At 42.1% G+C, this 27,715-nt stretch overlaps 1 protein-coding gene across 1 annotated transcript in view; it reads right to left on the reverse strand.

Moving 5' to 3' along the window:
- Positions 1–27,715, reverse strand: part of MYH15 (myosin heavy chain 15) — a 146,389-nt gene that overhangs the window by 22,075 nt on the left and 96,599 nt on the right. Inside the window, exons 30-37 of the mRNA XM_053903316.1 lie at positions 27,371–27,567; positions 23,577–23,926; positions 20,531–20,655; positions 17,293–17,408; positions 7,303–7,495; positions 6,897–7,100; positions 2,957–3,082; positions 696–866 (exon numbers count right to left, since the gene is read on the reverse strand). Of these exons, the coding sequence (XP_053759291.1) occupies positions 696–866; positions 2,957–3,082; positions 6,897–7,100; positions 7,303–7,495; positions 17,293–17,408; positions 20,531–20,655; positions 23,577–23,926; positions 27,371–27,567 (1,482 nt within the window). The remainder of the gene's footprint in view (positions 1–695; positions 867–2,956; positions 3,083–6,896; positions 7,101–7,302; positions 7,496–17,292; positions 17,409–20,530; positions 20,656–23,576; positions 23,927–27,370; positions 27,568–27,715) is intronic.

A 27,715-nucleotide genomic window follows, 5' to 3' on the forward strand; every position in this document is an offset into this window, starting at 1 on the left:
CCATAGATGTGCATTAGAATTCTATTGTATGGATATACCATAAATGTACAAAAGCAATTTTAAGAGGCCCTTCTGAACCATGAAGTCCCAGTCAAATATTCTTCCTATCCTTCTAGCATTTGTCATCCAACCTGTACATAGTCATTGAAATTGATCCAATAATTTAAAAAATCCTATTTTCAAGATAGATCTTCCTATTTATTGTCAAGCTCCCTGAAGGCAGGTGCTACATCATTTCTGTCAGCCCCTCCTATATCTTCACTAAGCATTTCTTGATCCTTGATTTACTTGTCCCCCTTCCCCCTTTCTCTGGATGTTAAAAAATGGGCGTTCTCTGCAGAGGAAATAACAGGAACAGAGGCACAGAAGCAAGACTGCGAGGGTGTATCCGGAAATAGCAGGTAACCCTGGCTGTGGGGAGCCTAGAGTTGGTGTGGCTGAATGGGAAGAGATGCATTCTCACTTAACAGGAAGAGGGAGGCAGAGTTTATCCAGCCCAAGGAAAGTCTTAGTTGATGGCCCAAGGTCAAGCGAGAATGAATGAATAAATTGAGATCTGACACTATCAGTGATCTAGAAGTACTAACAAGAGAAGTGACCAGAGAGCTACAAAACATTTGGAATGCTATCCCAGGACTATAAGGCCTTGAATCAGAAGTTGTCATGACCTCATGATTATCCAGACAAATGCCTACCCTAGATTCTAGCTTCTGGATTTGCTTTCTACTCCCCATTAGGGCAGTCTGGTCAGCTTCATTCAGTCTTTTTTGTAAGTCTTTAATTGTCTGCTCCATATTCTTTCTCATCTTCTGCAAGTGGGCATTGGTGTCTTGCTCTTTCTTCAGTTCTTCTGTTATGTTTGCTGCCTAAAACAGAAAGAAAGGGGCTGTGATAAGCTGGCAGCCAGTTGACCTTCACATTTCTGCCCACAATCTTCAGGTCCTTATCTGACTAGTTATCATGCCTTCCTCTGTGTCTCAATCTCCTCCCACTGCTCTGTCCCTAACCTGGGCCACCCTCAAGTTTGTTAATGATATGGCAATCCAGGTGACATCAGCTACCAGGGAGACTGGGGCGAGGGGTAACAGAAACAGACCAGAGATGAATGGTGCACAACACCTGTATTGAAAGAAAGGTGACCAACTAAAGCAACAGCTTTGAACTGAATAAAGCCCAGGACGCGTCCGATAACATCACACACCAGGAAAAGTATGGAAGGAGGCCCATGAAGATCTTTCACATCTCTCTTTTATAATTCTGTGATTCACAACAGCAAACAAGTTTAGGCTCCAGGAATTTGGCAGCTACAGATGCTCTCGGTGCCAATAATCTGGCACAAGGAAGGTTAATTCTTGTTTGTGAAGGCTGCTCTTGGCTTTGGCTATGTGTACAAGGGTTTGATGTCTCGATGAAATTATTAAGAACCGGTTCGTGAATCTCTCAGAGCATTTAATGTAGGAACACTGTCCTCCCAGCCAAAGATTCTCTGTCTATCAGGTTACCAACCATCTGTATAATTTAAGTGTGAGACGTCTGTGCAGATGGTGAGGGCAAAGAATGAATTATGGAGGCAACTCTGGGTTCTGCTATGTGGGGCTGGGACTCAGAGATGAACTATGTGAAAATTAGAAGGTGGGGGAAGAGGTAGTGAGTTCATTTTTCAACGTTGTCAAAAATCTTATAAAGGCACAGTAAAGCAGATAGTCTCCATAATGTGTGACTGCATACATTTCCCAAGCTGGAGTAGACACTCTTTTTATTCCTTTTTCTCTATGTGGATTTTCATAAATGTGAAACATATTATTTTTCTCTTGGCCATCAAACATGTTCAAGCTTTCACACACCTCTTTTCCATCAGAGAGCAGAAGTGCCTGCCTCGATACAAAATAGCTGAGTGACAGGCATGCTTCTCTATTCTTAGAGAGGGCTGGATTCTACAGTGACCTGGTACCCAGGATTTAGTGCAAAGGTTTTGTTTCGTTCCTCAACTGCCAAATAACTCAGGCAAATAGAGACACAAGCTCTTCCCCTCCTCTGAATTTTAAAATGACTAATATAAAATCTAATCGAGTATCTTGTCGTCCCAGTTCTGATATCCCCTTCATCATGAGGATCAGCTTCCATTCACATAGCAAAGGCAGGCTGCTGCACACAGTTGGGCATTTGCTGGACCACACGCACAGAGTCACAAGACAGGGATGGGGTGAGTGGAGGCTGCAATTAAGTCCCTGCTCTGCTCAGCAAGACTGGGACCTGCCAGGCCCTCCATCTCCCTCTGCTAATATTTGTGTTGAGTGTTGCCTTCTGGTCACTGTGCCCTTTGAGAGAAGTGCTACAGCTGTCCGCAGGGGGTGCCTGGCAGTGGGTCTTCTCCCGTTCCCATAAACTTTCAGTCAAGGCTGGCTGCCAATGCCGAGCTTAGTGCCGTTTAGGAAAAGCACTCTCATCAACAATGTTAACCTTGCAAATAAAGAAACCCTGAAACCAGCCCTGAAACCCTTCTTTACCAACCTGATGGTGCTACTCAAGCAATAGTATGGGTTGGGGAAAATAAGTGACATAAGCTTTCTTTCCAGATCATCATGATAAAGCCATCACAGGCTCTAAGAAAATAGCGATTTGTAAGGACTCACAGAAGAATTGTTTTAGACTCTAGATATATTGATTCACAAGTGTAAAGTGGCTTAACTTAAAAAAAAAATCTCTTTCTTTCATGAGGTTTTGCTCATAGCAGTTCAACTGCTCCTTTTTATTGTCTGAGCTGTTTGGAAAGGAGGAGCTAATTGGCCTAATTTTTCAAAATGGAAACAGAGAGACGCAGAGGGGTCAGTTACTCTCCTCCTGGCTATATGGAGAATCAATAGAATTCTTTTTGGCTGCAGATCTGCCTCTGCCCCTTGGCTACTGCCCCGTCAACTCTGCAAGATAGGAACGAGCAGTCAGTCAATGAACCCACCTCAGTGGCTGCCTTCTTGGCCTTCTCTTCTGCATTTTGACACCTCTGCACTGCCTCTTCAGCTTCTTTCTGCATCCTGGTAACATCAACTTCCAGCTTCTTCTTCTGGTTGAGGAGGCTTGTGTTCTAAAGCAAAGCAGCACTCTCATTAGGCAAGTTGAGACCAGCGATGCAAAAGCAAGCTGGCAGGTCGAGGACATGCAACAGGAATGGGCTCTGGCCGGGGGTGAATTCTGTTCTAAGCAGCCATAGTCAGTGAAGCAATATTTCCAACCCCAGGAAGCCACACTAGAAAACTCTCCTTTGCCATCAAAGGCATATTTGAATGGAAGGGATTTCATCCGTTAGACGTTCAATATTAAAGACCTAGCAGTTTGTCTGAATAAGAAAATAGAAATGGATCCAGGTAATCTACAAGCCCCAAACATGTGTTTGGTTTTCAACTTGCTGAGGAATATGATTTTCTGCCGTTTGTTCTTTGATGTTGTAGAAACAAGTGTTCCAGAGCACAAGTCGGGGTCAGTTGCAGATATGCGGGGAGCAGGAAGTTGGGGAATAAAAATCGGTTTCCAGCATGTTGCTCCAGGAAAAATAAAAACAAAAACAAAAATCCAATTTCCTCTTTATCTACCTCCCTTTCTATCTGACTTTGCAATGAGGAGGAGGGAAGTGTAGCTCAAATAAGCCTCAACCCCCAGGCCTTAGGAAGCCCCCCACCCCATGGGAGGATTATTGCTGTTCTGTGGCTGGTACTGTCCTAATTCTTTCTTTCCTGGGTTGTGACACTAGAGGCTGAGACTCCTTTTGCTGCTATTTGGTCCACGTTTGAAGCACAGCTTTTCTGAGGGTGTGAAACCTTAGCACAGAGAATGTATATAAAAAGCACAGGCTTCCTATTTTTGATTTCTCTTCATTGTCCTTTCACTTTTCTCTAGCTAGTGCCTTTCTCAGTGGCAGGATTGTACCTTAGAAATAGAAAGAAAGATATTCCAGCCTCACAGGTTCTGTCCTGCTTCTTCAATGGCATGAAGCATCTTCATCAAGGCTTCCATGCTCTGTCCTCACAGACAGCTAGGTTCTGTGCTCCCACCCCTGCCCCAGGATTCTCCCTGGTAGTGGTCGTGGTGGTGGGGATAAGTGTACCTTACTGGAATGTTTTCTGGATCCTCACTGCACTAACTCCATAGAAACTCTTTCTTTGTAAAGGAAAGTACAAATATAAATGCCAACTTGTTTGTACCTAGAATCATTTAAAATCTGCTAAGGAGATAATGGCCAAAATCTTTTTAAGCTGACTCTTTATTTGGTTCTTTTTGGGAGGAAGGGGGTTAGGTGGTATTGTGCAAAAGAGCAATCCAGATTGTCACAGTTCAGGTTTGAAAAAGAACACATGTAATCAGCCAAGGATAAGTTTGGCCTTGTATGTTTATTCTAGGCTTAGAGGTCTGGGAATGCAGAAGGAACTAAGAAGGTTCCATAAAAGATTCATTATTCTATCAAAAGATTGACAGCAGTCTATTAATTCCAAGGTGTCCCCACATGATTAAGGTTGGGGAGAGGTTCTTGTGAGCAATGTAGTATCACCTAGATATGCTGGTCACAGGGTAGCTTCTGGACCACCAGCATCATCTGAGTATTTGTTTGATTCTTGGGTCCCACTGCAGAGATTCTGATTCAGTAGGTCTGAAATGAGATCTGAGAATTTGCACTTTTGTGTTAATTTCTGTTACACACCTAAATTTTTCAGAAATTATACTCTAGAGATCAGGTCTCCATGGCCTAATTTTCTTTTCATTTTTTTTTTTTTTTTTCAAATTCATCTCCTCTTCTCTATGTCTGTTTTTGCTCTGGTTGATGTCCTCATCTCTCTCTCTAGGCTAGTGGTTTTTCATCATATTGGGACCCACTGGTGCATTATCAGTTATAATATGCATGGCAAATGATTTATTACCAATAGCTATTAAGTACTACAGATAGATGATTACTTTTTAAAAATTCAATATCCTACTTTATAAGAATCCTGCTCATTGTATTTACATAAGCTTTCTTGAGAGAGAAAGAAAATGTTGAAGCGAGTTAGCTTGCCGGGAATTATGCAAAACATACAGCCTATTTGTTCCATATCACATGATATCTAAATAGGGTTGTGTCATGCACAATGTTTTGACGGACACAAAAGTCAAACTGTAAGCAAAAACTAATTGCAATGCTTCCCAGCTGGTACATCACTGGCTGATCCTTCCTTTTTTTAGCATTTCTCGGTGGGGGCACAATTGGCATTCTGGGAAGGGCAATTCTTTGTGAAGTGGGATTATCCTGTACCTAACACAGATATTAGTATCTCTGAACCCTGCCCACTAAATGCCAGAGGCACTTTCCAGTCACTGTGGCAACCACAATGACGTTTCTAAATACTCCACGGTATGGCAGTTCTGTCTATAGTTGTTTTAATCTACCATTCACAGCAATCACCAGAGTAAACTTCCTAAAATGAAAATCTGATCATTTCACTCTCAGCTACTCAAAATTCTTCAGTGGATCCCCATCCGCTGCAAGAAGGAATTCAAACTGCATTAGCTTCAGACTCAAGGTTCCTGGGGACCTGGCTCTCCCTGCCTCTTAGCATCATTTCTCTGATCTCTCCTACCCCTACCCCACTATGCTCTGTGAGTACAGCAATTTCCCTCAGCAGCCCACATCTCCTCCTCCCCCATGCTTTGTCCTCGGCTTTTCTCTCTACCTGACAGGTTGCTTATGTGTCCTTTATGACTCTGATTGAGCACATTGTGTATCTAGCTATGGCTAGGACTGTCAGGGAAGGCTTTCTGTAGGGATGTGCTTGCTCTAACACTATACTCCAGCAGCGCATTGAGTTCCTTACTTGGCTCTTCACTTTTTTAGGACAATGGAGACATTCTGCACGTACACCTCATACAACTGCTCAGGTTATGGCGGGTGCCCTATAAATGTTGAACGATCCATTTAGTATACACGTTTATCCTAGATGCTGTGGTTTCCCCTGATTCTATGAGAATGGCAAACGATCTAAGAATCCTTGCTTCATGTCACTTATATAACCTTCCATGGGGAGCCAGAGTCCTGACAGCTCATATCTGTCAGCAGTCACTTAGAATTGTTAGAAATCTCCTGGCTCTGAGGCAGGAGATTTTTTTTTTTTTAATCCTTGGAGAACATGTGACTTGGAGGGAACAGAAGAAACAGGCAAATGGTTCTGGTACACTAGGGAATGTTCAGCTCTCCCCAGCTTACTGGCTGTCAATGTCCTGAGAGTCCATTCTTTTGGACTTAGTGTTATGGATAATATTGTGTCCCCTCCAAAGGAGATAGGCTGAAGTCTCTAAATGTGATCTTATTTGGAAATAGGGTCTTTACAGAGGTAATCAAGTTGAAACAAGGTCATTAGGAGGTGTCCAAATCCAATATGACTGATGTCCTTATAAAAAAGGGAAATTGAGACACAAATACTAACAGAGAAAAGATTATGCTAAGACATATAGAGAGATTTCCACGTGAAGGCAGAGGATTGAAGTGATCATCTATAAGCAAACGAACACCAAAGATTGCCAAAAATCACCAAAAGCTAGAAAAACGCAAGGAAGGATTGACCTATGAGAGTCAGAGGGAGCATGGCCCAGCCAACAACTTGGTTTCCATCTAGTGTTGAATACTGTAAGAGAATAAATTTCTGATGTTTTAAGCCACCCAGTTTGTGGTCCCGAGTGATAGCAACCCTAGGAACTTAATACATTTGGGAATGAATGAAGAGTGTGCCCACTGCTGCCAAAGGCTCTCTTTATGCCTCATATGCCACATCCATTGCCTGACATGGCAACTATTATGGTCCAAAGCTGAACAATGTGTGGAAACCATTGCCTTCATCCAGCTAATACAGCTCATAGGGAGAGTTTATGGGCCTCACCTGGATGTGGAAAAGATTGATTTTCTCTGTGGCCTGCAGGAGCTCTTCCTCCGCCAACTTGCGCCCACATTCCGTCTGTTCATACAAGGACCTCAGCTCCTCTAGCTCAGACTGGACAAGAGAGTTGTGCCTCTCAGCCACAGCCACCTGCTCCTTCAGCTCACTGTTCAGGCGTATGCTGTCATCTAGCTGCACCCGAAGGTCCTGTGAGAGAAAACACAGGCCTGGGGCACAGATTGCTGAGTTCAATGGGATATGCACCTGCATGCATGCTCTAAGCAAAGCTCGCCAATTTAAGTGTGTTCCTGCTTTCTTGAAGGATTAGATTTGTTGTCCTTACTTTTATTTCTCAGCACAATCTGTCTCTTGGTTTGCTTATTCCCTGCCCTTATATTGCAATTTGTACCTGGATTTGAATCTGAAGCTGGCCCAGGGATTTGGTTGTCTCTGACACCTGTCGGTTGGCACAGCTAAGCTGGAGTTCCATCTCACTGAGGTTCCCTTCCACATTCTTCTTCAGCCGTGTCGCTTCAATTCTGCTCCTAGTTTCAGAATCCAGACTAGACTGCAGGGAGTCAATAGCGCATTGCTGATTCCTCCTAATTTTAGAATAACATTTAAGAGAAAAAAAAATCATGCACCCAAATTAAGAAAGGTTACCTGCTGTGCACATAATAGTTTAGGAAACATAAAAAATTAAAATTCAAGAAAAATTCTGGGTAATTAACAAAATGAGACTAAGGGGTTGTCATTTTAAAAAACACAGAGGTTGAAGGGTTAGGTTAGTGAGCATCAAAATAGATTAAGATTCCCAGGCCAGCTTTTCTCAAGAATCAAGGAAAGTATCAGAGAGAATCTTTGTGAGGCCCTTATGTCCAGTGGGACAGACTTAGCCTTACCTAAGACCCCTTAAGGGAAGGCATAGAGCAAACATCTAGATTTCCTGCAGTGGCTAAGGATGAAGGAAGGATGCTCTTCCAGACAGCTATAATATTTAAACTACTTTCAGTGGTAAAACATATCTGAACAAGGCAAGAAAGAGCCACCCAGGCTTAAATCCCAAGGACAAGCAATATTGCTCTAATGGCCTATTGTTGCTTAGCCCTTCTAGAATAGCATGGTTATCTTTCTGTAGGAGTTGGAGTACAGTCAAGGGTAGGCTGAGAAGACCAACTGCTGTGTGAGGATTGAGTTGCTTCAATATTCCTCATGACAACAAAAACCCTACACTGAAACTATATTTGCCAAGTGATAGAAGCTTAGACAATAGATGTGTGTTGAGGGAAACAATGAAAAAATCTAGGGAACCCATGGCAATCATTTCCCAGCCTTCCTGCAGTCAGTTTGGAATTATGTGACTGAATGCTGACCACTGGATCATGGGCAGAAACATTTGTAGGCCTTGCCCATACAACATTTTTACTTGTATAATCCAGTACTCCCCTCTTCCTCATCTATGGCAAACTTGGTGGCCACTTTTGGAAGACTGTGGCACCACAAGATGGAAGGAAACTGGGCTCTTGAATGGCTTTGAAGAATAGTGGCTCACTCTATAGCCTAACCTACACTGGACTCAGACACAAAACAAAGATGAACTTTGATAGTTTTTAAAAAAATGTTTTTTAATGTTTTTTAATTTATTTTTGAAGGAGAGAGAGAGAGAGAGACAGAGCATGAGCGGGGGGAAGAGCAGAGAGAGAGGGAGACACAGAATTCGAAGCAGGCTCCAGGCTCTATGCTGTCAGCACAGAGCCTGATGCGGGGCTCGAACTCACAAACCATGAGATGATGACCTGAGCCGAAGTCAGATGCTCAACCGACTGAGCCACCCAGGTGCCCCGAACTTTGATAGTTTTGAGTCAAGATTTGGTGTTTGTGAGCCAGGATGGTTTAACTGCTATAACTAACACCCCCCACCCCAGGATTAAGCTCACCCTGTGAAATAGGACTTAGTGCTGAACAGGCAAAACAGACATGGGAAGAGCCTTCCTATTCTTCATCATAGAGCCCATTACCAGAAATAGCAAAAATGTACTCATCTTGGATCATAATTATGTTCTGCATTGAAAAAGCATTGAATATGTGTCCTGAACTCTGAGGCCAATCAGGAAGGCATATAGCCCACATGGGATAGTTGTGTGGCTCAGGTTTCTAATTGGGTAACAGGTGGAGGGGCTGCTTTTCATGACCAGTTGTCTCCCCATTGGTAGGTGAAAATCTCACAAGTACTTATGGAAATGTATGGGAGAATGTAAAGCCCAGAGTTAGCACCTCTTCTGTGCTAACCTTATGTCCCTGGCCCCCACAAATTGAGATCAGCCTCTCATGACTAACCTTGGTTGTGGGCTTTTGTTCAGCTTCCAGGTCATAATCCTACAGGAATACCAGTACATAAAGTTAATCCAGACTGTTATAGCTGAATATGTACTTCCCCATTTATATATTGAAGCCCTAAACCCAAGTACCTCAGAATGTGACTATCTTTAGAGACACGGCCTCTACAAGAGGTGATTAAGGTAAAATGAGGCTATTGGGTGAGGCCTAATTTAATCTGATTAAGAGAAAATTTGGACACACACAAACACATCAGGGATTCACATGCACAAAAGAAAGATCATGTGAGGACATGACAGGAGGGCGGCCATCTGCAAGCCAAGGAGAAGCCTCAGGAGAAACCAAACTTGCCAACACCTTATTTTGGACTTCCAACTTCCATAATAGTGAAAAAATAAATTTATGTTGTTTAAGCCACCCAGTCTGCATTTCATTATGGCAGCCCAAGCAGACTTATACAGTGACTCATACTATCAACATCACTAAAAGCTTTAAGACACTTTTTTGTTTTATATTGGGGAAACTCACTTTTGCCACAGCTGACTCTCCTTATACAGGAACACTAAAGCATCCCTAGCTTGGTATCAAAATCCTTTATACAGACATACATTCTACTTAAGCAGACAATGTTTCAAACTGTACTTTTACACAGTTGTTTATGAATCTTCATGAGTGCCTGCAGACAGTAGAAAGTGCTATGGTTTGAGAGGCTTGGATATGATACAGGCTTAAAGAATGGCCTCTAGACAATCAACACATTTCATGCATAGTCAATAAATCTTTAAAATGAAAACTCTTCCAAGTACATTTAAAAAAAAAATGAAGCACTCAGGACCAGGACCATATAGTAAGAAGTTCTTTCATTCCCCCCTGCCCCCATCCTGACATGAAATGCAGTTTGAAAAAGAAAACCAGATACAAAAAAAAAAAAAAAAAAAAAAAAAAAAAAAAAGAAAGAGAGAAGCCAGTAAAAAAACTTACAACTTAAGGGAAACCATTGACAAAACAAAAAGGCAACCTACTGAATGGGAAAAGATATTTGCAAATAATATATCCAGTAAGTGATTAATATCCAAAATATATAAAGAGCATATACAACTCAACACAAAAAATAATAGTAATGCTAATAATATGATTAAAAATGGGCAGAGGACCTGAATAGACTTCTTGCCAAAAAAGACACAGATGGACAACAAACACATGAAAAGATGCTCAATATCACTCATCATCAGGGAGATGCAAATCAAAACCACAATGAGATGTCACCTCACACCTGTCAGAATGGCTAAAATCAAAAACAAAAAATAATGAGCATTGGTGAGAATGTGGAGACAAAGGAACCCTCAGGCACTGTTGGTGGGAATGCAAATTTGTGCAGTCCCTATGAGAAACAGTATGGGTGTTCCTTAAAAAATCAAAAATAGAATTACCATATGATCTAGTAATTATACTACTGGATATTTACTCAACAAAAACAAAAACACGAATTCAAAAAGATACGTGCACCCCTATATTTACTGTAGCATTATTTACAATAGCCACATCATGGAAGCAACCTCAGTGTCCATCGATAGATGAATAAAGAAGATGTGATATAGACTTCCAGAGAAGATGGCAGAATAGGAGGACCCTAAGCCCATCTCATCCCCTGGATACAATTAGATAATACCTATATCAGTGTAAATAAACCAGAAAATATCACAAAGACTGGCAGAGCCAACTCTCCACAGCTAAAATTAGAGAAGAGACAACAATGAAGGCAGTAAGAAGGGTGGAGATGGAGACATGGTCAAGAGCTAAATGGACCAATGGGATCGTCCATAGGAGTGAGACACATAGAGTTAAGGGAAACAGCTCTTCACACCAAGCACCCCAGGCACTAGGAACCCATACAGGGAAGGCAAACCCTATAACCTCTGCCTATGAAAATAAGAAGGGCCTGGCCTCACAAGTTCCTACAATTAGGCTTAATACCTGGAACTTTAAAAGTCAACGGGATGGCCTCTGAGAGAGCAATATGAAACTGAACCCCATCTTTAAAGACATAGCATGACAAACAGTCCCTCAGAGATACAGCATAGAGGTAGCATTTTGAAAAATTCCTAGGATATATGGGAAGATTTATTTACTAATCTTCATAAGGCCACTACTTTCAAGAGTAGGAGATGTAACTGACTTTCTTAACACATAGAAACAAATACAGAGAGTTAGACAAAATGAGGAAAAAGAAAAATGTGTCCCAAATGAAAGAGTAGGATAAAAATCACAGCAAAAGAGCTAAATGAAACCAAGATAACAAATGCCTGAAAGACAATTTAAAGCAATGGTCAAAGATACTCACTGGACTTGAGAAAAGAATGTAGGAGCTCAGTGAGGCCCTCAACAAAAATATAGAAAACATACAAAAGAACCAGAGATGAAGAACTCATAACTGAAATTTAAAATACACTAGATGAAAGCATAGAGGAAGCAGAAGAACATATCATCAACCTGGAAGACAGAGTAATGCAAAGCAATCAAGCTGAACAGGAGAGAAAAAAATAATAAAAACTGAAATTAGACTTAGGGAACCCAATGATACCATCAAACACAATAAGATTTGCATTGTAGGGACTCCAGAAGGAGAAGAGAGATAAAATGGGACATAAAGATTATTTGAATAAATAATAGCAGAAAATTTCCTAAATCTGGGGAAGGAAACAGAAATCCAGATCCAGGAGGCAATGGGAGTCCCCAGAAGAATCAACCCAAGGAGGTCCACACCAAAACTCATTGTAATTAAAATGGTAAAAAGAAATTATAAACCATTTTAAAAGCAGAAAGAGAAAAGAAAACATTTATATACAAGGGAAACCGCATAAGGCTATCAGCTACTTTTTTAGCAGAAACTTTGTAGGCCAGAAGGGAGTGGCATAATACATTCAGTGTGCTGAAAGAAAAAACCTGTAACCAAGAATATTCCATCCAGCAAAGATATCATTCATAAGAGAAGGAAACTTAAAAAGTTCCCAAACAAAAGTTACAGGAATTCAGGACAACTAAACCAGCCCTACAAGAAATGTTAGAGACTTTTTTTAAAATTTTATTTATTTGAGAAAGAGAGCCCAAGCAGGGAAGGGGGAGAGAGAGAGAGAGAGAGAGAGAGAGAGAGAAACAGAATCCCAAGCAGGGGGAGCCTGACACAGGGCTCAAACTCACGAACAGTGAGATCATGATCTGAGCCAAGATCAAGAGTCAGAACCTCAACCAAATGAGCCATCCAGTTGCCCCAGAAATATCAGAGACTTTATGAGTAGAAAGACTTTAAGTAGGAAGAGTAAGAAAAGTAGGAAGCAGAAAAGCAGTAAAATTAAGTATATTTATAAAAATCAGTTAAAGGACTCACAAAATAAAAGGATGTAAATTATGACACCATATACCTAAAATATGGAGGGTAGAAGAGTAAAGAATGGGTTCAAACTTATGGGACTGCTAAATGGATGCTATATATAAATCACAAATCAAAAACAAGTAATAGATAAGCAAAGAGAGAGAAAGAGAGAGAGAGAGAGAAAGGAATCCAGGTATATCACTAAAGAAAGCCCGCAAACCGTGAGAGAAAAGAGCAAGAGAAGAAATGAACAGAAGAACTACAAAAACACCATAAAACAAGTAACAAAATGGCAATAAGTATACACCTATCAATAATTACTTTGAATATAAATGGTCTAAATGCTCCAAACAAAAGACATAGGGTGACCAAATGGATAAAAAAGCAAGACCCACCTATTTGCTGCCTGCTGGAGACTCATTTCAGACTGAAAGACTGAAAGATAACATCCCTATGTTTATTGAGGCATTATTTACAATAGCCCAGTTATGGAAGCAGCCCAAGTGTACATCAATAGAGAAATGGATAAAGAAGATGTAGTATATACATATGTATATACGTGACACATTTTATGTATTTATATATGAATATTACTCAGCCATAAAAAAGAGTGGAATTTTGGATGGATCTAGCAGGTATACTGCTATATGAAATAAGTCAGAGAAAGATAAATACCACATGATTTCATTCAGATGTGGAATTTAAGAAACAAAACACACCAGCAAAGAAAAAAAGAGACAAACCAAAAACCAGACACTTAACCATAGAAGACAAACTGATAGTTACCAGACAGGAGGTGGGTAGGGGAACGGGTGAACTAGGTGAAGGGAATTAAGAGTACACTTATCATAGTGAGCCCTGAGTTGTGTATAGAATTATTGAATCACTATACTGTACACCTGAGATGAAGAAAACACTGTATGTTACACTTTTTTTCAAATTTAGAATTAAAAAAAAAAACAACATTAAAACTTGTAAAAGTTATAATGACTTTAAATGGAAAGTCAATTCATTAGGTCACTTTTTTTCTCCTGCGATATTGTTTACCTGTATCAGAGAAATGTGAGATTTTCCTTAATTCTAATACATATAATTTCGATTTAAAATGATTAGCAAGGTATTTTCCTAACCAAATACCATGCCTGAGTGTGAAATCCTATTTCTTGAAGACATGCTAAAATATTTTCCTTAGAAATGAGAAGAGACTTAAACACATTCTTTTGGCAGAGACTCAGACAATAACTGAAATTAAGTTTGATGGTGCTTATAAATTAAGACCATGTGTGAAATTTGACATCACTGAGTTTTGAGGAACAGGCCAAATGGAAGGAAAACATGATGGAACATTAAAAATAATGTGTAGACCCCTAAGGCTATAGAGGCCAGGGTTGGGCAAACTAGAAGTTATAGGCCAAATCCAGCCATGACCACTTGATTTCCTATTGTGTACAACTGCTTTCAAGCTACATTGCAAAGTTGAGTAGAGATAGAGACCCTATGGCCTACCTGCAAAGCCAAAAATATTTGCCATTGATGCTGCTCCAATGCTACCCCAAAATACGGCACCTTGGCATATTAAATATCTTAAGCTCAAGGAATTTGAGAAAACAATGGAAGCAGGAAGATCAATCTAAATTCTGCCCTTTTTCCCTGAATGCAGGACATAAACCTCCCTTGTGAAAGATACCCTCCCCTGTACAGAAGGAAGGGAGACATCCTTGTTACAAAGAGTGAATTTAGGGCCAAGAAGGCTGTCTAAACAAACCTTGTTAATTCTTCAGCATTTAAGCTACCACAAGCCCAAATCCCTGTGCCTTATCAATTCTTCACAAGTTTATTGTTTGTCTAAAAGGTATAAAACTTCCTGCTCTGGTTGTGTCCCCCCAGTCTTCATTCTTTTGTGAAAGCTCCCATGGAGATTAAAAATTCAATAAAACATGTAGACTTTTCTCCTTTTAAACTGTCTTAAGTCAGTTTAATTCTTAGGATCAGTCACAGACCCAAAGAGGGTAAGGAGAATTTTTTTCTTCCCTACACTATCTCATCCTCTACAGAAAATTTGTTTAACCCTTCCAGAGGCGATCAAACCAAAGCAAGCTTTGGACTGCAGGACTTTCAGTCCCTCCTTCCCAAGACCGTCAGCAGCACCTCTCTGGCTGTGCCTGAGAGAACACAGGCTGGGTCCATCCTGGCCCTCGGCCAGTGACAAGACACTCCCATACTTCAGCATTTCCCTGAACACCCTGAGTTGGAGGAGGTGGCCTCTGTGAACACCTGTGGACATCTGTGGCCTCTGAAAATTCAGGACCCACCTGACCAACTTGTTTTCAACCCAGTTCTGAGTCTTGTGGCCAAACTGGACGCAGGTGACAGGTAGGGCCACCAGTTGGCCTTCATGCTAACTGCCATTATGCCTCCTTTTCTGTATCCAGGATGGAGAGGGCCAAAGCCAGCCACCACACCTCCTCCTCTCCTTCCATTAGTGACTGCATTATCACCTCCCTACCTCTACCTATGTCAATTAGAACACTGTAGGAAAAAAAAAAAAAACGTTTTTGAAAGAAAGAAAGCCCCATCAATCCATAAAAGTTTAGGAAGCCCCGACAAGAATAGCAGGCCCAGTGTCTGGCCAACATGAAGTGCTCAAATATGTATTGAACAAGCAAAACATATGACACATATCCCAGCTGCTCATACTTTCACCACCAACAGGCCTGGGGCTCACTGAGGATACATACGTCCTCCCAGGATGATGGCTGGAGCTCAGGGGAGGAGGAGTTGAATGAATCACCCCTCTGCAGAACCCTCAGGGCTCTTATCTTTGCCTCTGAGTCTCTTTGGCTTCTCTGGTCCCTTCCTCGCACGCTTCCTTCAGTCTCTGTGGCCTTTCCCAAGGTTTATGTGGACACAGGACCTAGAAACTCATCTTGCCTTCAGGCCATATTTTCCTCAAGTTCTAGAATTTACCTGGCTTATCTTGATTGCTCAGAATCCTCTGCTCTCCTAGTGCTTCTCCCTGCCATTCTGTGCAGACTCCTCAGGGCCCCTTCCTCTCCCAGCCCCTGAGGCCAGACCAAATAATCAGATTAAACAGAGGCTTCTGATACATTCTGCACTGGCACAGAAACGTTCTGCAAGGGCACTTGTGATATTTTGTAAGATATGCTCATCTCTCCTTTCCGGATGTACCTATTATAGCTATTATGGATCATTAACTAAAACTCCTGACTAGCTCGCCCCACCCTCTAGCCCGCCTCTTCTTTTTTCAGCCCCTCCACAGCCCCAGCCTAGAGTTCAGCTCTTTCTTCTCCCAGCCCTGGCTGTTTGGATCTCCAGCTTCCTTTGCACTAAGATTATTATAATTGGTGAACTGCTCTAAGACATTCAGATGTACCTGACGAGAGGCAGACTCTCTGAGGATTCATTTTTCCCTAAGCCAGGTCTATTAATAGATGCAGGGTTGACATTACCTAAAATGAGCTTTTTTCTTTTAACTGCACAAAGAAACGTTCATTTTTGTTCCTCATGGAAGGAAGTAGGGCAAATATCAAGGCCTGATGTTTTGCCCTTCATCAAAAAAAATTCTTTTAGACACTGAGTCAGGGCCTCTTAAGTAGACCGAAATTCATCCTCACAGTCAGTCCTAGAGAGGCAAGTGTCCATGAGAGAGCGAGCAAGGATAACTCAAAGCACACAGAGGGCCAAATTTGGCTTGATGTTCTCATTAAAAAAAAATGACCCCCATGGGAGTTTTGTCTGAATTGGGGCTATGGGAAAGAAGCCAGTTCAACTGACTATATTAACATTTTTTAAAAATTGTTTTAACAAACATGTTGAAAGCAAGTTGCCCATGGAAACTCAGACTCCAGTGATTTTCCTTGCTGACATATGGCACTGACTTAATGGAACAGATCAGATAAATGATATAATCACAGTGAATTCCATGTGTTTATAATTGTGCCTTTGATCTATACAGTGTGAAGTGCTTTGCCAACATCAGCTCACTGATCCTCCTCACCACCTTCTGCGACATGTATGGGGCTGCTTTTATCCCCTCACTTCACTGAGACGCTAAGAAGTGGAATGTCTAAAGTCATCAGCTTGTTATGATGAGGCTAAGAAAAGATCCTGCAACCCATGAGTCCTGTCTAATTCAGTTTCCTGACCATTAAGACTCAGCCTCTTCAACAGGGATTCAATAAGCAGCTTAGCTCCTGGCTCCCGCCCCTCTCCAAACAAATGGCTACAGGTGCAGGCAGGGGGTGTGTGAAAATTTCACTCTGATCTGGCATTAATTTCAATGTACGGCATCACATTTAGTTCCTTTCTTCCACTCTTCAGCATTATCAGTCAGCTTCTTGAATGCCCAAGAGACTTGTTATGGGGAGACTGGGTAGTGCCCACAGCCCTTGTACATATAATTATGCTTTTTTTGTGTTCTCTTCAGTCTCTATGAGAACAGAAGCTGCTCAATCATAAGAAAATCCTAAAAACAGACAGTAATTGCGTAGAGGTGTTCCTTTAGATTAATAGTGGTGAGCTTACTAGAAAGATCTGGCATAGGGTTAGACTGGCTAAGTTTCTTTGGTAATGTTCCAGCAGAGGCCATAAAGGCAGCCAAACACAGCACGTTCTGTTCAGTCAAGAATTCTGGAATATGCAAATGTGGCTCATCAAAATAATCTCAGATACCTAAAATTTTCTATTTCTTCATCTTTCTCTGAAAGCTTTCTTTCAAGTTCTGCTTTAGCTTCCAAGAGTTCAAGCTGGAAGTGAAGAATCTTGCTTTCGTTACGTTCCAGAGCTCCCTGAAACACATAAATTAAAAGTACTAAGTTAAGTCTACTTTATGGATACAAAATTTTTTTTCCTCAAAATGTGTGTCACTATTGCAGCTCTCTTTGGAGTTGCTGGGAGGCCTCTAAGTTCAAATCAGTTCCCTGAAGATTGGAACAGGATGAGAGACAAGTGACTGCTTTTGTTTGTCACGTCACTTACAGCTTTGACATTCTTAGGGCCCTTGGCTGTAGTTCAAGAACTAGAATTCTAAAGCATTTTTTTTTTTTTAAATAGAAAGATTCAATCTTGTCTGTGACTATATTTAAACTTTTTAATTCATTACTCTGGACTTTTCTTAATATAGTTGATCCTCAGGATGAATCAATAAAAGGATCAAAGCTAGAACAAGGAAAGTGATAACTCCTACCTGCAATCTTTTATTCAATTCTGGACATCACGGAGGAACAGAGAAAAAGGTGAAAGCAGCCAGAGAACAGGAAACAGGATAGTGTCCAAATAGTGTCAAAGGAAGAACAATAAAGGAATTTAGGATGTGCCTGACACAAAACACTCAGTGTGAGCCGTCACCACCGTGATTATTAATACTACTTCAAATGGATTGCTTTGACAGCTGGGGAAATCTCCTGCCCCTTTGAGTATTTAAATATAGGCAAGGCAATTACCGCCAGGGATGTTATAAAGGTGATTCAAGTTTAAAAGTGGAGCTTTGATCAAATCGTTAAAGTCTATTCCAAAGATACAATTTACATTGCAGTAGAAACAAACAAAATATTTGGAGGATACTGAGGAAGATGTTTATTAGGGACACAGGTGTGACAACAATCTATTGGTCAGTTAACAATTGGCAGGTAGTCCTGAGGGCCAGAGTAATTTTTATGGCCTCTTCTGAGGCATGCTTACCACATGCAACCAAAAGGAGAAAATAAAACTGAGTAGCAATTTCAAGATAAAAAGAAGAAAGATGTTAGGAATTTTAATATGCCTTAAGGCCTTGCTGCTGTTCCCTCAACACTACCTTCAATATCAGAGACAATAAATCAAAAACCAATGCTTGGATAGCAATTTCCTGCAAGGAAATGCTGCCCTTCCTTCAGGGGAAACTGTCACCTCTCAACCTCTAGAATCCACAGAGAAAGTGAATCTTTGGAGAAGGTGACTTGGGATAATTTGAGTTTTGTGGGCTTCAGAAATAATCTGATAAAGATTCTCATAAAGGCTCACCCAGGAAAACAAATAACCCAATTTTACAAATACACGTCCAAGTTGATGAAGTATTTATGGGTGCTGCCGAAGATGCAAACTTGAGAAAATGCAAATAGAATATAATGCCATCTAGTGGCAGTAAGTGGTAGGAGCGCCACGGCCTTCTCACCTAGGACGTGCTAGTCAATTCAATACACAGGAAAGTCTATATGTTATACGAGACTAAAACTGTCCCTGCCCAATCATACCTCTCACAGACCTGTCATAGTGCTTGAAAGTTTGGCTATAAAAATTACTTCTTTAGGTTAAAGTGGTGGCTTTAGGAAATCCCTGCCTAGGATGGCCAGTAGACCAAAGGGAGCAAGTAAATGAAACATTTCACCAACTTTTTCACCAACCAGCCTTGTTAGGTGACATGACACCACAGTAGCAAATAAAAGGTTCTGTATGAAATGGAGAAGACCTGAGGGAAACAGTTATTCACAAAATGGCAACAGCCGCGTCAAAAGCCATCCACTTGACAACTCTGTATGTGGGGTATATATATGGACATGTCTTCTGTCTGCCTGGTTTCTTACAGAAATGTAGTGATAAGATAAATTTAACAGAGATTTCTTGGCAGGGAGCAGTCCTTTGGGGTCTAATTTCCCATTATCATACCTTCCAAAAGGCTCTGTTTAAAACTGACTGCTTTGCCTTTTAAAATCATTTTCTCAGTTGGAGGGTGAGTGGTGGGGGCTGTGTTTTAAGTACTGGGTGCTTAGTCTAAAGGAGGGTCAAGAAGATGAAATTCAGCTATGAGAAAAAAGGCTTTGCAGGGAGTGTTAACTGTTTAGTGACCACGACAGATGACTCTTTTTATAGGTCACTCTCTTTGGCATAAAGTCTTCTCAGTGGTCCTTTCACTCACTGGCACACCCCGAGGGATAAAGGCAGAGGCTGCTCTTGAACTTATAATCCAGAACACTCAAAACACTCCTGTCACACAATCTGTACAAAGATGAGCTTTCCGGGCAAATGTTTGAGAACATTACTTTGAATCCCATTTTTAAAACTAAAGTTTTTTAGGGGGGAAAAAAAGGGTTTTAGCTCTTTTTTTTTTTAATTTTTTTTTTTTAACGTTTATTTATTTTTGAGACAGAGAGAGACAGAGCATGAACGGGGGAGGGGCAGAGAGAGAGGGAGACACGGAATCAGAAGCAGGCTCCAGGCTCCGAGCCATCAGCCCAGAGCCCGATGCGGGGCTCGAACCCATGGACCGCGAGATGGTGACCTGGGCTGAAGTCAGACGTCTAACCGACTGAGCCACCCAGGCGCCCCTAGCTGACTCTTTTTAAAGAGAGGAGGAGGTGTGAGGATATTTATTCATTGTTGAATGAATAAATAGATTCAACAGATATTTGTTGAACCTCTAGTACACACCAAGCCAATGTTCCAGGCCAGTGCTTCTCAAATATTAGTGTAAATATGAACACTACAGGATCTTGTTAAAATGCAGACTTTGATTCAACAGATCTGGGGAGAAGGCTGGGAGTCTGAATTTCTGATAAGCTCCAGGGCAATACAGCTCCAAGCAGCTGATCCTTGGGCCACATTTTGAACAGTAAAGGTCTAGGCACTGAGGATACATTGATGAATGAGAGAGACATGGTTGCTCTTTTCGTTGCAATTGGTAGATTTGCACCCACTGCTGCTTATCCTGCCCTCTGAGCCTCTATGCCTTCATTTGTGAAATGCGGACACTAGTTTGCTAGGGTGATTGCATAAAATAAGGCCTATCTAGCACTGGGCATAGTCCCTAGCAGGTAGTAGTTAACACTCGAAGAAGAAGTGTCATTTTGTTGTTGATGCTGCTATTATTACTAGAAAGCAGGTCTCCTGTTTTGTCACATTGACACAAACCGCCTTTGCTCCCTGGAGGTAATACCTCTGCTTCTTCCAGTGCCACCTGGACTTCAGTCTTCTCTTGTTCAATCCGTTTCTTGACCTTCTCCATTTCACTTAAGTTTTTCTTTCCTTCCCTCACCTGATTTGTCAGGTTAGAAATCTCTTCTGGAGAGGAAAGAAAGGCAAAGTTAGTGAATGAAACCTGTCTCAGACCCATAATATCAGGTACAGCAGACCGTTTCCCTGGGACCGTAGTCATGCCATCCTTGGAAGCTTGATGGCAAGGCCACTACTGGCACAGATGGGACCCTTGTTTGAATCAGAAAAAGTCACTCTTTATTTAGTACATTCTTTTGCCACCTGCCAGAAAGTTGCCCACTACAACTAGAGACGATGGTGCTTCTCAGAGTATTGCACCATGAACAACCTGTGTAACTTCACATGGTGGTCCTTTTGTCAAAGCCATGTCAGATTCTGCCTGGTGGTGCTCTAAGACACAGACCTGAATCTTTACACACCCAGTGTAAGTGCTCAGCGCTAGACACCAGTGGCTGCCATTTTGTCCGCTGCCACTCAATACCAGGATGGGAACTTGAAGCATAAGCTGGGTCATTGCCTGCCAGAAGCCAACATAGGAGCCCGGATAGACCCAAGAATCCAAGGGAGGTCAAGCACTTGAAGGTTTGTGTCTAGTCTCTCGTGAACACAAGTCTTTTGACAGAATAAGGAGGCATCCAGGAGTGACAAAACCTCTCCCACTCAATATTGTTATTGTCACTTCTGCATCTTCATAAAGGAAGCCTTTAGTAACTAAGAGGTGTGGAGTAGGGCCAAGTAGCTCTGGGAATGACCCACAGTCCAGAGATGGTAAGAGGAGCTCAAGAGCATGCCTGCTGCTCTGGTTTTGAGATCCCTGGCTGTGATGTGATGTGATGTGATGTGACAAGAGTTTTGAAAAGTCACAAAACCAAGGGGCACCTGGACCTCAGCTTAGGTCATGATCTCACAGTTCGTGGGTTTGAGCCCCATTTCAGGCTCTGTGCTGACAGCTCAGAGCCTGGAGCCTGCTTCAGATTCTGTGTCTCCCTCTCTCTCTCTGCCTCTTCCCTGCTCTTGCTCTCTCTCTCTCTCTCTCAAAAAATAAATAAACATCGCAAAAAAATGTTTTAAAGTTACAAAACCAAACCCTTTAGATGGCAATTCTTACATAATAAATCCTTCTCTTATAAGCCCTCTCCAGAAGAGAGGTTCCCAAAAGAAAACTCAAGGGCAGTGGCTCTCCACTCTGATCATACCTCAGAATCACTTGGAGAGCTTTTGCAAAAGACTTCTGCCCAAGCCCCACCCCAGACCAAGTGTGGTCCCCAGACCAGCAGCACTTGCCTCACTGGCAATTTGTTAGAAATGCAAATTCTCAGACCCCACCCTAGACCCAGTGAATCAGAAACTCTGTGGGGAGGGCCCAGCCAACCATTCTAACAAGTCCTCCAGGTGGTTTGGATGCTGCTAAAGATTCCTAACCACTGTTCCAGCACCTCCCACATGTCCAGTCAGTGACCTCATCATGGACTATGTGGGCCAACAGGGAGGCGGGATTCATTTATGTCTCCAATAGTAATGAACTTGCTCCCAGGGCATCTCAGGGTTTTAATGCACATCACTGATGGTGCTGGTGTAAGTTGGCCGCCTCTTTGAAGGGCTGCTTGGCAGTATCTCAAAATTGAGAAGTTCATTCCTTTAACCCAGCAGTTTTGTTTCTAGGAATCCACCCCTACTGAATTATTATTACATGTCCACAAATATATGTGCAGCATGTACAGTATAGTATTACTTATAATTGTGAAACATCATATCTAAGCTGAATAAGGTCTCGTTAAAAAAACGTTAACCATCCTTCTTATAAAACACTACCTAGCTATCAACAATCACGCGGCAGGTCTCCTTGTACAGACATGCAAAGAGAATAACAAGGCATGTGGAAGGTGGCACAGCTGGTCGTTAAGTGTGTATATGCTGCAGTCAAGCTGGCTGGGCTCCAATCTCAGATCTGCTTTTGATCAACTGTGAATTTGGACAATTTTTTAATCTTACACGATTTAACATAATCTGCATTTTACAGACAAAGAAACTAACACATAGGACTGTTTTGAGAATTAAATAACGAATGGTTACATACACCACAGAGCCCCGCACATAGCGTAGCCTATGGAAATATTTGTTAAATTAGAAAATATACTGACAAATGTAAAAAAAACAAACAAAAAAAAAAAAAAAAACAGTGTCAAATACTGTATAATTTGAATAATACGCACATGAATATATGCATGGAAAATCTTGGTGAGACTATGGGTGATAAAGAAATTCTTAAAGGTGGCTTTCTTGACAGAGGGAACCTAGGGCTAAGGTCAGAAAGTAGTCCTTTTTCAGGGCACCTGAGTGGCTCAGTCAGTTAAGTCTCTGACTTAGGCTCAGGTCATGATCCCGCAGTTTGTGGGTTCGAGCCCCACATCGGGCCCTGTGCTGACAGCTCAGAGCCTGGAGCCTGCTTTGGATTCTGTGTCTTCCTCACTCTCTGCCCCTCCCCCACTCACACTCTGTCCCTGTCTCCCAAAAACAAATAAACATTTTTAAAAAATAAAAGAAAGTGGTCTTATTTTTAGAATTTAATAAAACTAACAACTGTAATTTTAAAAAGGTTTCCAAAAAGAGTATTAAAAGTAGAAAAGTGAAGGGGTGCCTGGGTAGCTCAGTTGGTTGAGCAACCGACTTTGGCTCAGGTCATGATCTTACAGTTTGTGAGTTCGAGCCCCGCGTCGGGCTCTGTGCTGACAGCTCAGAGCCTGGAGCCTGCTTCGGATTCTGTGTCCCCCTCTCTCTCTGCCCCTCTCCCACTCATGCTGTGTCTCTCTCTGTCTCAGAAATAAATAAACATTAAAAAATTAAAAAAAAAAAATAGAAAAGTGAAAACCTGAGCGGGACCACGACAATGCCGAGGCTTCTGACCATGAAGGACAGCCCTGCCCTGGAAGCCAGGGCACCCCCACACGACGTTGTCCTGCTCTGGCTCCAAGCCCAGCTCAGAGTACCTTGGAGATTCTTGTTCACCCTCTGAAGCGTCTCCTGGCTCACAGTGCTCTCCTCGCAGGCGTGCCTGAGCTTAAGGAGCTCCATGCTAAGGGCACGGGCCTCCTCCTGAGAGGCCTCCAGCACGGCCTGTGACTCCTCCTGCTTCTGCCTCCAGTCATCAAAGCACTTGTCAAAGTGCTGCTGCTTCCGGTCCAGTACCGCTGCTGAGGAACGGGCCTTCCCAAGGTCCCACAGGGTGTCCCCGAGCTCGAGCTGCAGTCTGTGCCTGGCCCTCTCCAGGGAGGCATTTCTGGCATTTGCTACCCCCACGGCTTCAGCCGCCTCCTGCAATCTAATTGCCAGCTTCTTCCTGCAAAGGGGAGACCCAAACAAATGGCAGGTGAGCTTCAGCCCTCAGAGAGCTCACTCGGTTTGTCCTGGATTAAAACAGTGCTTCAGTACAAAATAGGGTGGCCCTTGAGGTTGGCTTAATGGTACCAAGCAAAAGCAGCTCATGCCGGAAAATGACTTCCTTGTGCCTATAGAGCCCAGATGTTGGCTGGCCACGATCCTCTGGCTCCTGTGTACATGTGTGCTTTATTTTCCCCTACCCTTTGTCACCCTGGTCTTGGAACTCAGGATCTCTAAATCCTGGAAGTATTTGCTTACCCTAAACCTCCTATAAGCAATACAGACTTTACTGATGACTTAAGAAATGGGAGAAAGAAGAAGATCGTACTGAACACCCCACGAACAGTAAGCAGTTGTTGAAAGTTTGTAGGCACATTGGGACACCTGGGTGACTCAGTCGGTTAAGCATCCGACTCTTGACTTCAGCTCAGGTCATGAGCTCACAGTTTGTGAGTTCGAGCCCGGAGTCGGGCTCTGCACTGCTGATACGGAGTTTGCTTGGGATTTTTTTTTTTCTCTCTCTCTCTCTCTCTGCCCCTCCCCTGCTCTCTCTCTCTCTTTTTCAAATAAATAAATAAACATTAAAAAAAAAGTTCTTAGGTGCATCTAATCTTTAAAGATCTCCTTGCTACATTGCTCCCAAGGAACATTCTTTGGTTCTCTCCTGCTCATTCTCTCTCCCTCTTATCACATGGCTCCTAAACAGGCCAAAGTTCTGTCTTTTCTCTGAATTTCTTCTCCACCCCAGATTATCTGCTCAAATTTATATACTCAAATCCATGCCATTGTTATGCTCACTTAACAGGTCCCACTGCTCTCAGGAGGGACTCTCGCCCCCACTGTTGTCCCTCCAGCATCCCCTGAGACGGAGTGGCTTATTAAAGTGCTTCCTCCACCACCCCCACAATGCAGTGCTCTGAGACTTTCTAATGGATGAAATGTGTTTTCTTGCTCACATCTCCCGCAGGGACACTGGCAGCCCCATTCTTACCCATTCATTACACTTCTTAGATGAAAGGTACTGTGCATACCAAAGCTCTTTCTGATCTACTATTATTAAACAGAAAAAGACCCTCCGGAATGAACATGTGCCACACAACTAGCCCATCAGAGCAATGTGATCATATAGCCCCTTTTGGGTGGAAGCCTTCAAAAACCAATCTGTGTTCAGCATCCTTGCTTCATTTTTCCTAAATATTAAGAGGAGATTCTGATGGATCGCATGGTGACCATAGTTAACAATTCTGTCTTATATACTTGAAAGTTGCTGTGAGAGTAGAGCTTTAATGGTCTCACCATAACGACAATGAATGGTAATTACATAGGGCAGGGGATGTGTTAACTAACCACATTGTGATAAAGACTTTGCAATATGTACATATATGAAATCATCACATTGTATTCCTTAAACATATTCAATAGTATACAAGAGTTTGGGGCCCAGATGAAACTAGAGTTCGTACCAGCATGTCAATATCAATATAGATACGTGAATGTCAATTACATCTCAATAAAGCTGGAGAAAAAAGGAGATTCTGATGCTTTAACCCATCTAAAACAAGGATCTTATAATAACTACTTTAGAAATACCCAACTGGTACCAGAAAATAGGGATTTTACTTTGGGTGACCAACTATACTAAGGGGTTTCACCGCGATGTGGGGCTATCAGTGCTAAAATCAGGCAAGCCCACAAGCCCATGGGGCAAAATAGACAAGTTGGTCACCCTCATTTCACTGATAACATTGTCCACATTTCATACCAACTACCCTTTGTTCTTCAACTTGCAACCATAAGTTCTTACTTAGTACTTAGCACTAGAATCTGCAAGCAGAGGTAGAAGATTAAGAAACCAAATCCCTGTCCTTAGGGAATGTGGGATTTGGAAGTAGTCAACTGGGTCTCAGATGAGCTTGATTCAGCTAGACACAGTCATGCTGTGAAGACAAGACTGGAAATCAAAGCAGGTGGACCCTGAACTTGCCAATTAAAAAAAAGGGGGGGGGGAATCCCAGAGGGTTTTTTTTTGTACCTCTGCCTCCCTGGGGTGATTTAGAAAGAAAACATAATATAGACAACGTTTTATTTATTTGATATTCAACTAAGTTTAAAGCAGAAGAGGGATTCGGATATTACCACATTGTCCGTTATTTCTTTTTAGTTGTCATGTGCTGCAGGACAACAATTTGTTAGCTCAACAAAATCACACGGTTATATGTGGTCTATATACTTTCCCTCTTTTCTGCCCCTCCCAAGAAAACCTTCAAACACTGTGACTGCTAGGCACTTGCACCAGAAATTTTCCATCACCGAAGAAAAAAAAATCTTACTTTAGAAGCAAATGCCATATTTCAGGTATGAGGAGCCATTTCAGTTCAAAGCCCCACTTTTCTGTGGTCCAGAGTTTTTCAAACATGTACGGCAGATATTTTTAGTACCTGTCATCCCAAAGCCCTTTTTAAGTTACTGTGGCTTCAGAGACAGATTACTTGATACCCCTTTAGGGACAGGACACGGCGACTGTTAAGCAAGTGCCCAGCCACGTCTCTCAAATATTTAGGTAAAGAACTGAAAAACAATATTTTTGGTTGAAACTAAAGAGAACTGTAATGATCTGCTCTGAATTTTTGCTAAGCTACCAAGCCAGAGACACATTCTTTTGAGTAAACCTTTAATGACTATAAAGCTGGGGTTGGTTTGACACTTTCTCTCAAATTTACACGGTCCTTTGACCTCTGAGCAAAATGTTTCAGTTCTACACCCCGGTACCAAGTCTTGATTCATCTAGGCCCCAAGCTCCCGTAGTTTCTGAGAAGGACTTCTAACACCTTTATGTAGTGTTGGCTATAAAACCGACATTCTAACCTTAGAGGTGGTCTGAGGGTGATTTCTCTTCAAAGAAACGTTTGTCCCTTAAGGCATGACGACAGATCCTGATATGTTTCCAGCCATCCCTGTCCATCTTCACAGACCACTTTGTAGTCTACAGGTTGTAGACCAGAGACATAATGACTTGAATGTATGGAGACGTGTATACACACGGACTCGATTATTTTGATGTTCCAAATGAAGTCTAGGATTTCAAGTGCTAGCCCATTTTCAAACCATAGCTCAAAGTCACATCTTCTATGAAGACTTGCCTTGGGTCCTAGAAAGGGCCTCCTTTCTTTCACCAGGATCTCTTTATAGTCTTTCCTACTTTTTATTATAATTTTTAGTTTGTAGCCTCACTGGAGCACGTGTTCCTTGCCAGCAGTGGCTCTTTCAGCTCCGGTCTCGGGCTTATTCACACACTTGGTAAGGAGTTGTTAAGTGCATACATGAGGTCTTTAAGACACAGTCACTACCCCCATCCCCCGCTGTGTAACTGCCTCCAGGTTCAGGTGCACCTGGCTCTACTCACTTGGCTTCCTCCAAGTCTTCAGTTCTCTGAGTAGTGTCATCTGCATACTTCATCCTCCACTGCACCATTTCGGCATTGCCTTTGGATAGAGCCCGGAGCAGCTCAGCCTTGGCCTCTTGTTCTTCCTCATATTGCTCTTGGAGAAGGTCACGGTCATGCTTGGCTGACTGCAGGGCCTGGGCCAGGGCACTCTGTGACTTAAAGGACACAACACACGTTAAAAAAAAAAAAAAAAAGAAAGAAAAGAAAAGGCATCACTACCATTAACAACGAAACGCTTGGAGGTGACATCATTTTTTTTTTTTTTTTTAGATAAGGTTAATAACAACCTGTCACAAATGCAAG

Source organism: Panthera pardus, unplaced genomic scaffold (assembly GCF_024362965.1).
Source record: "Panthera pardus isolate Hobbes unplaced genomic scaffold, ASM2436296v1 HiC_scaffold_16, whole genome shotgun sequence".
Classification (NCBI taxonomy): Eukaryota; Metazoa; Chordata; class Mammalia; order Carnivora; family Felidae; genus Panthera; species Panthera pardus.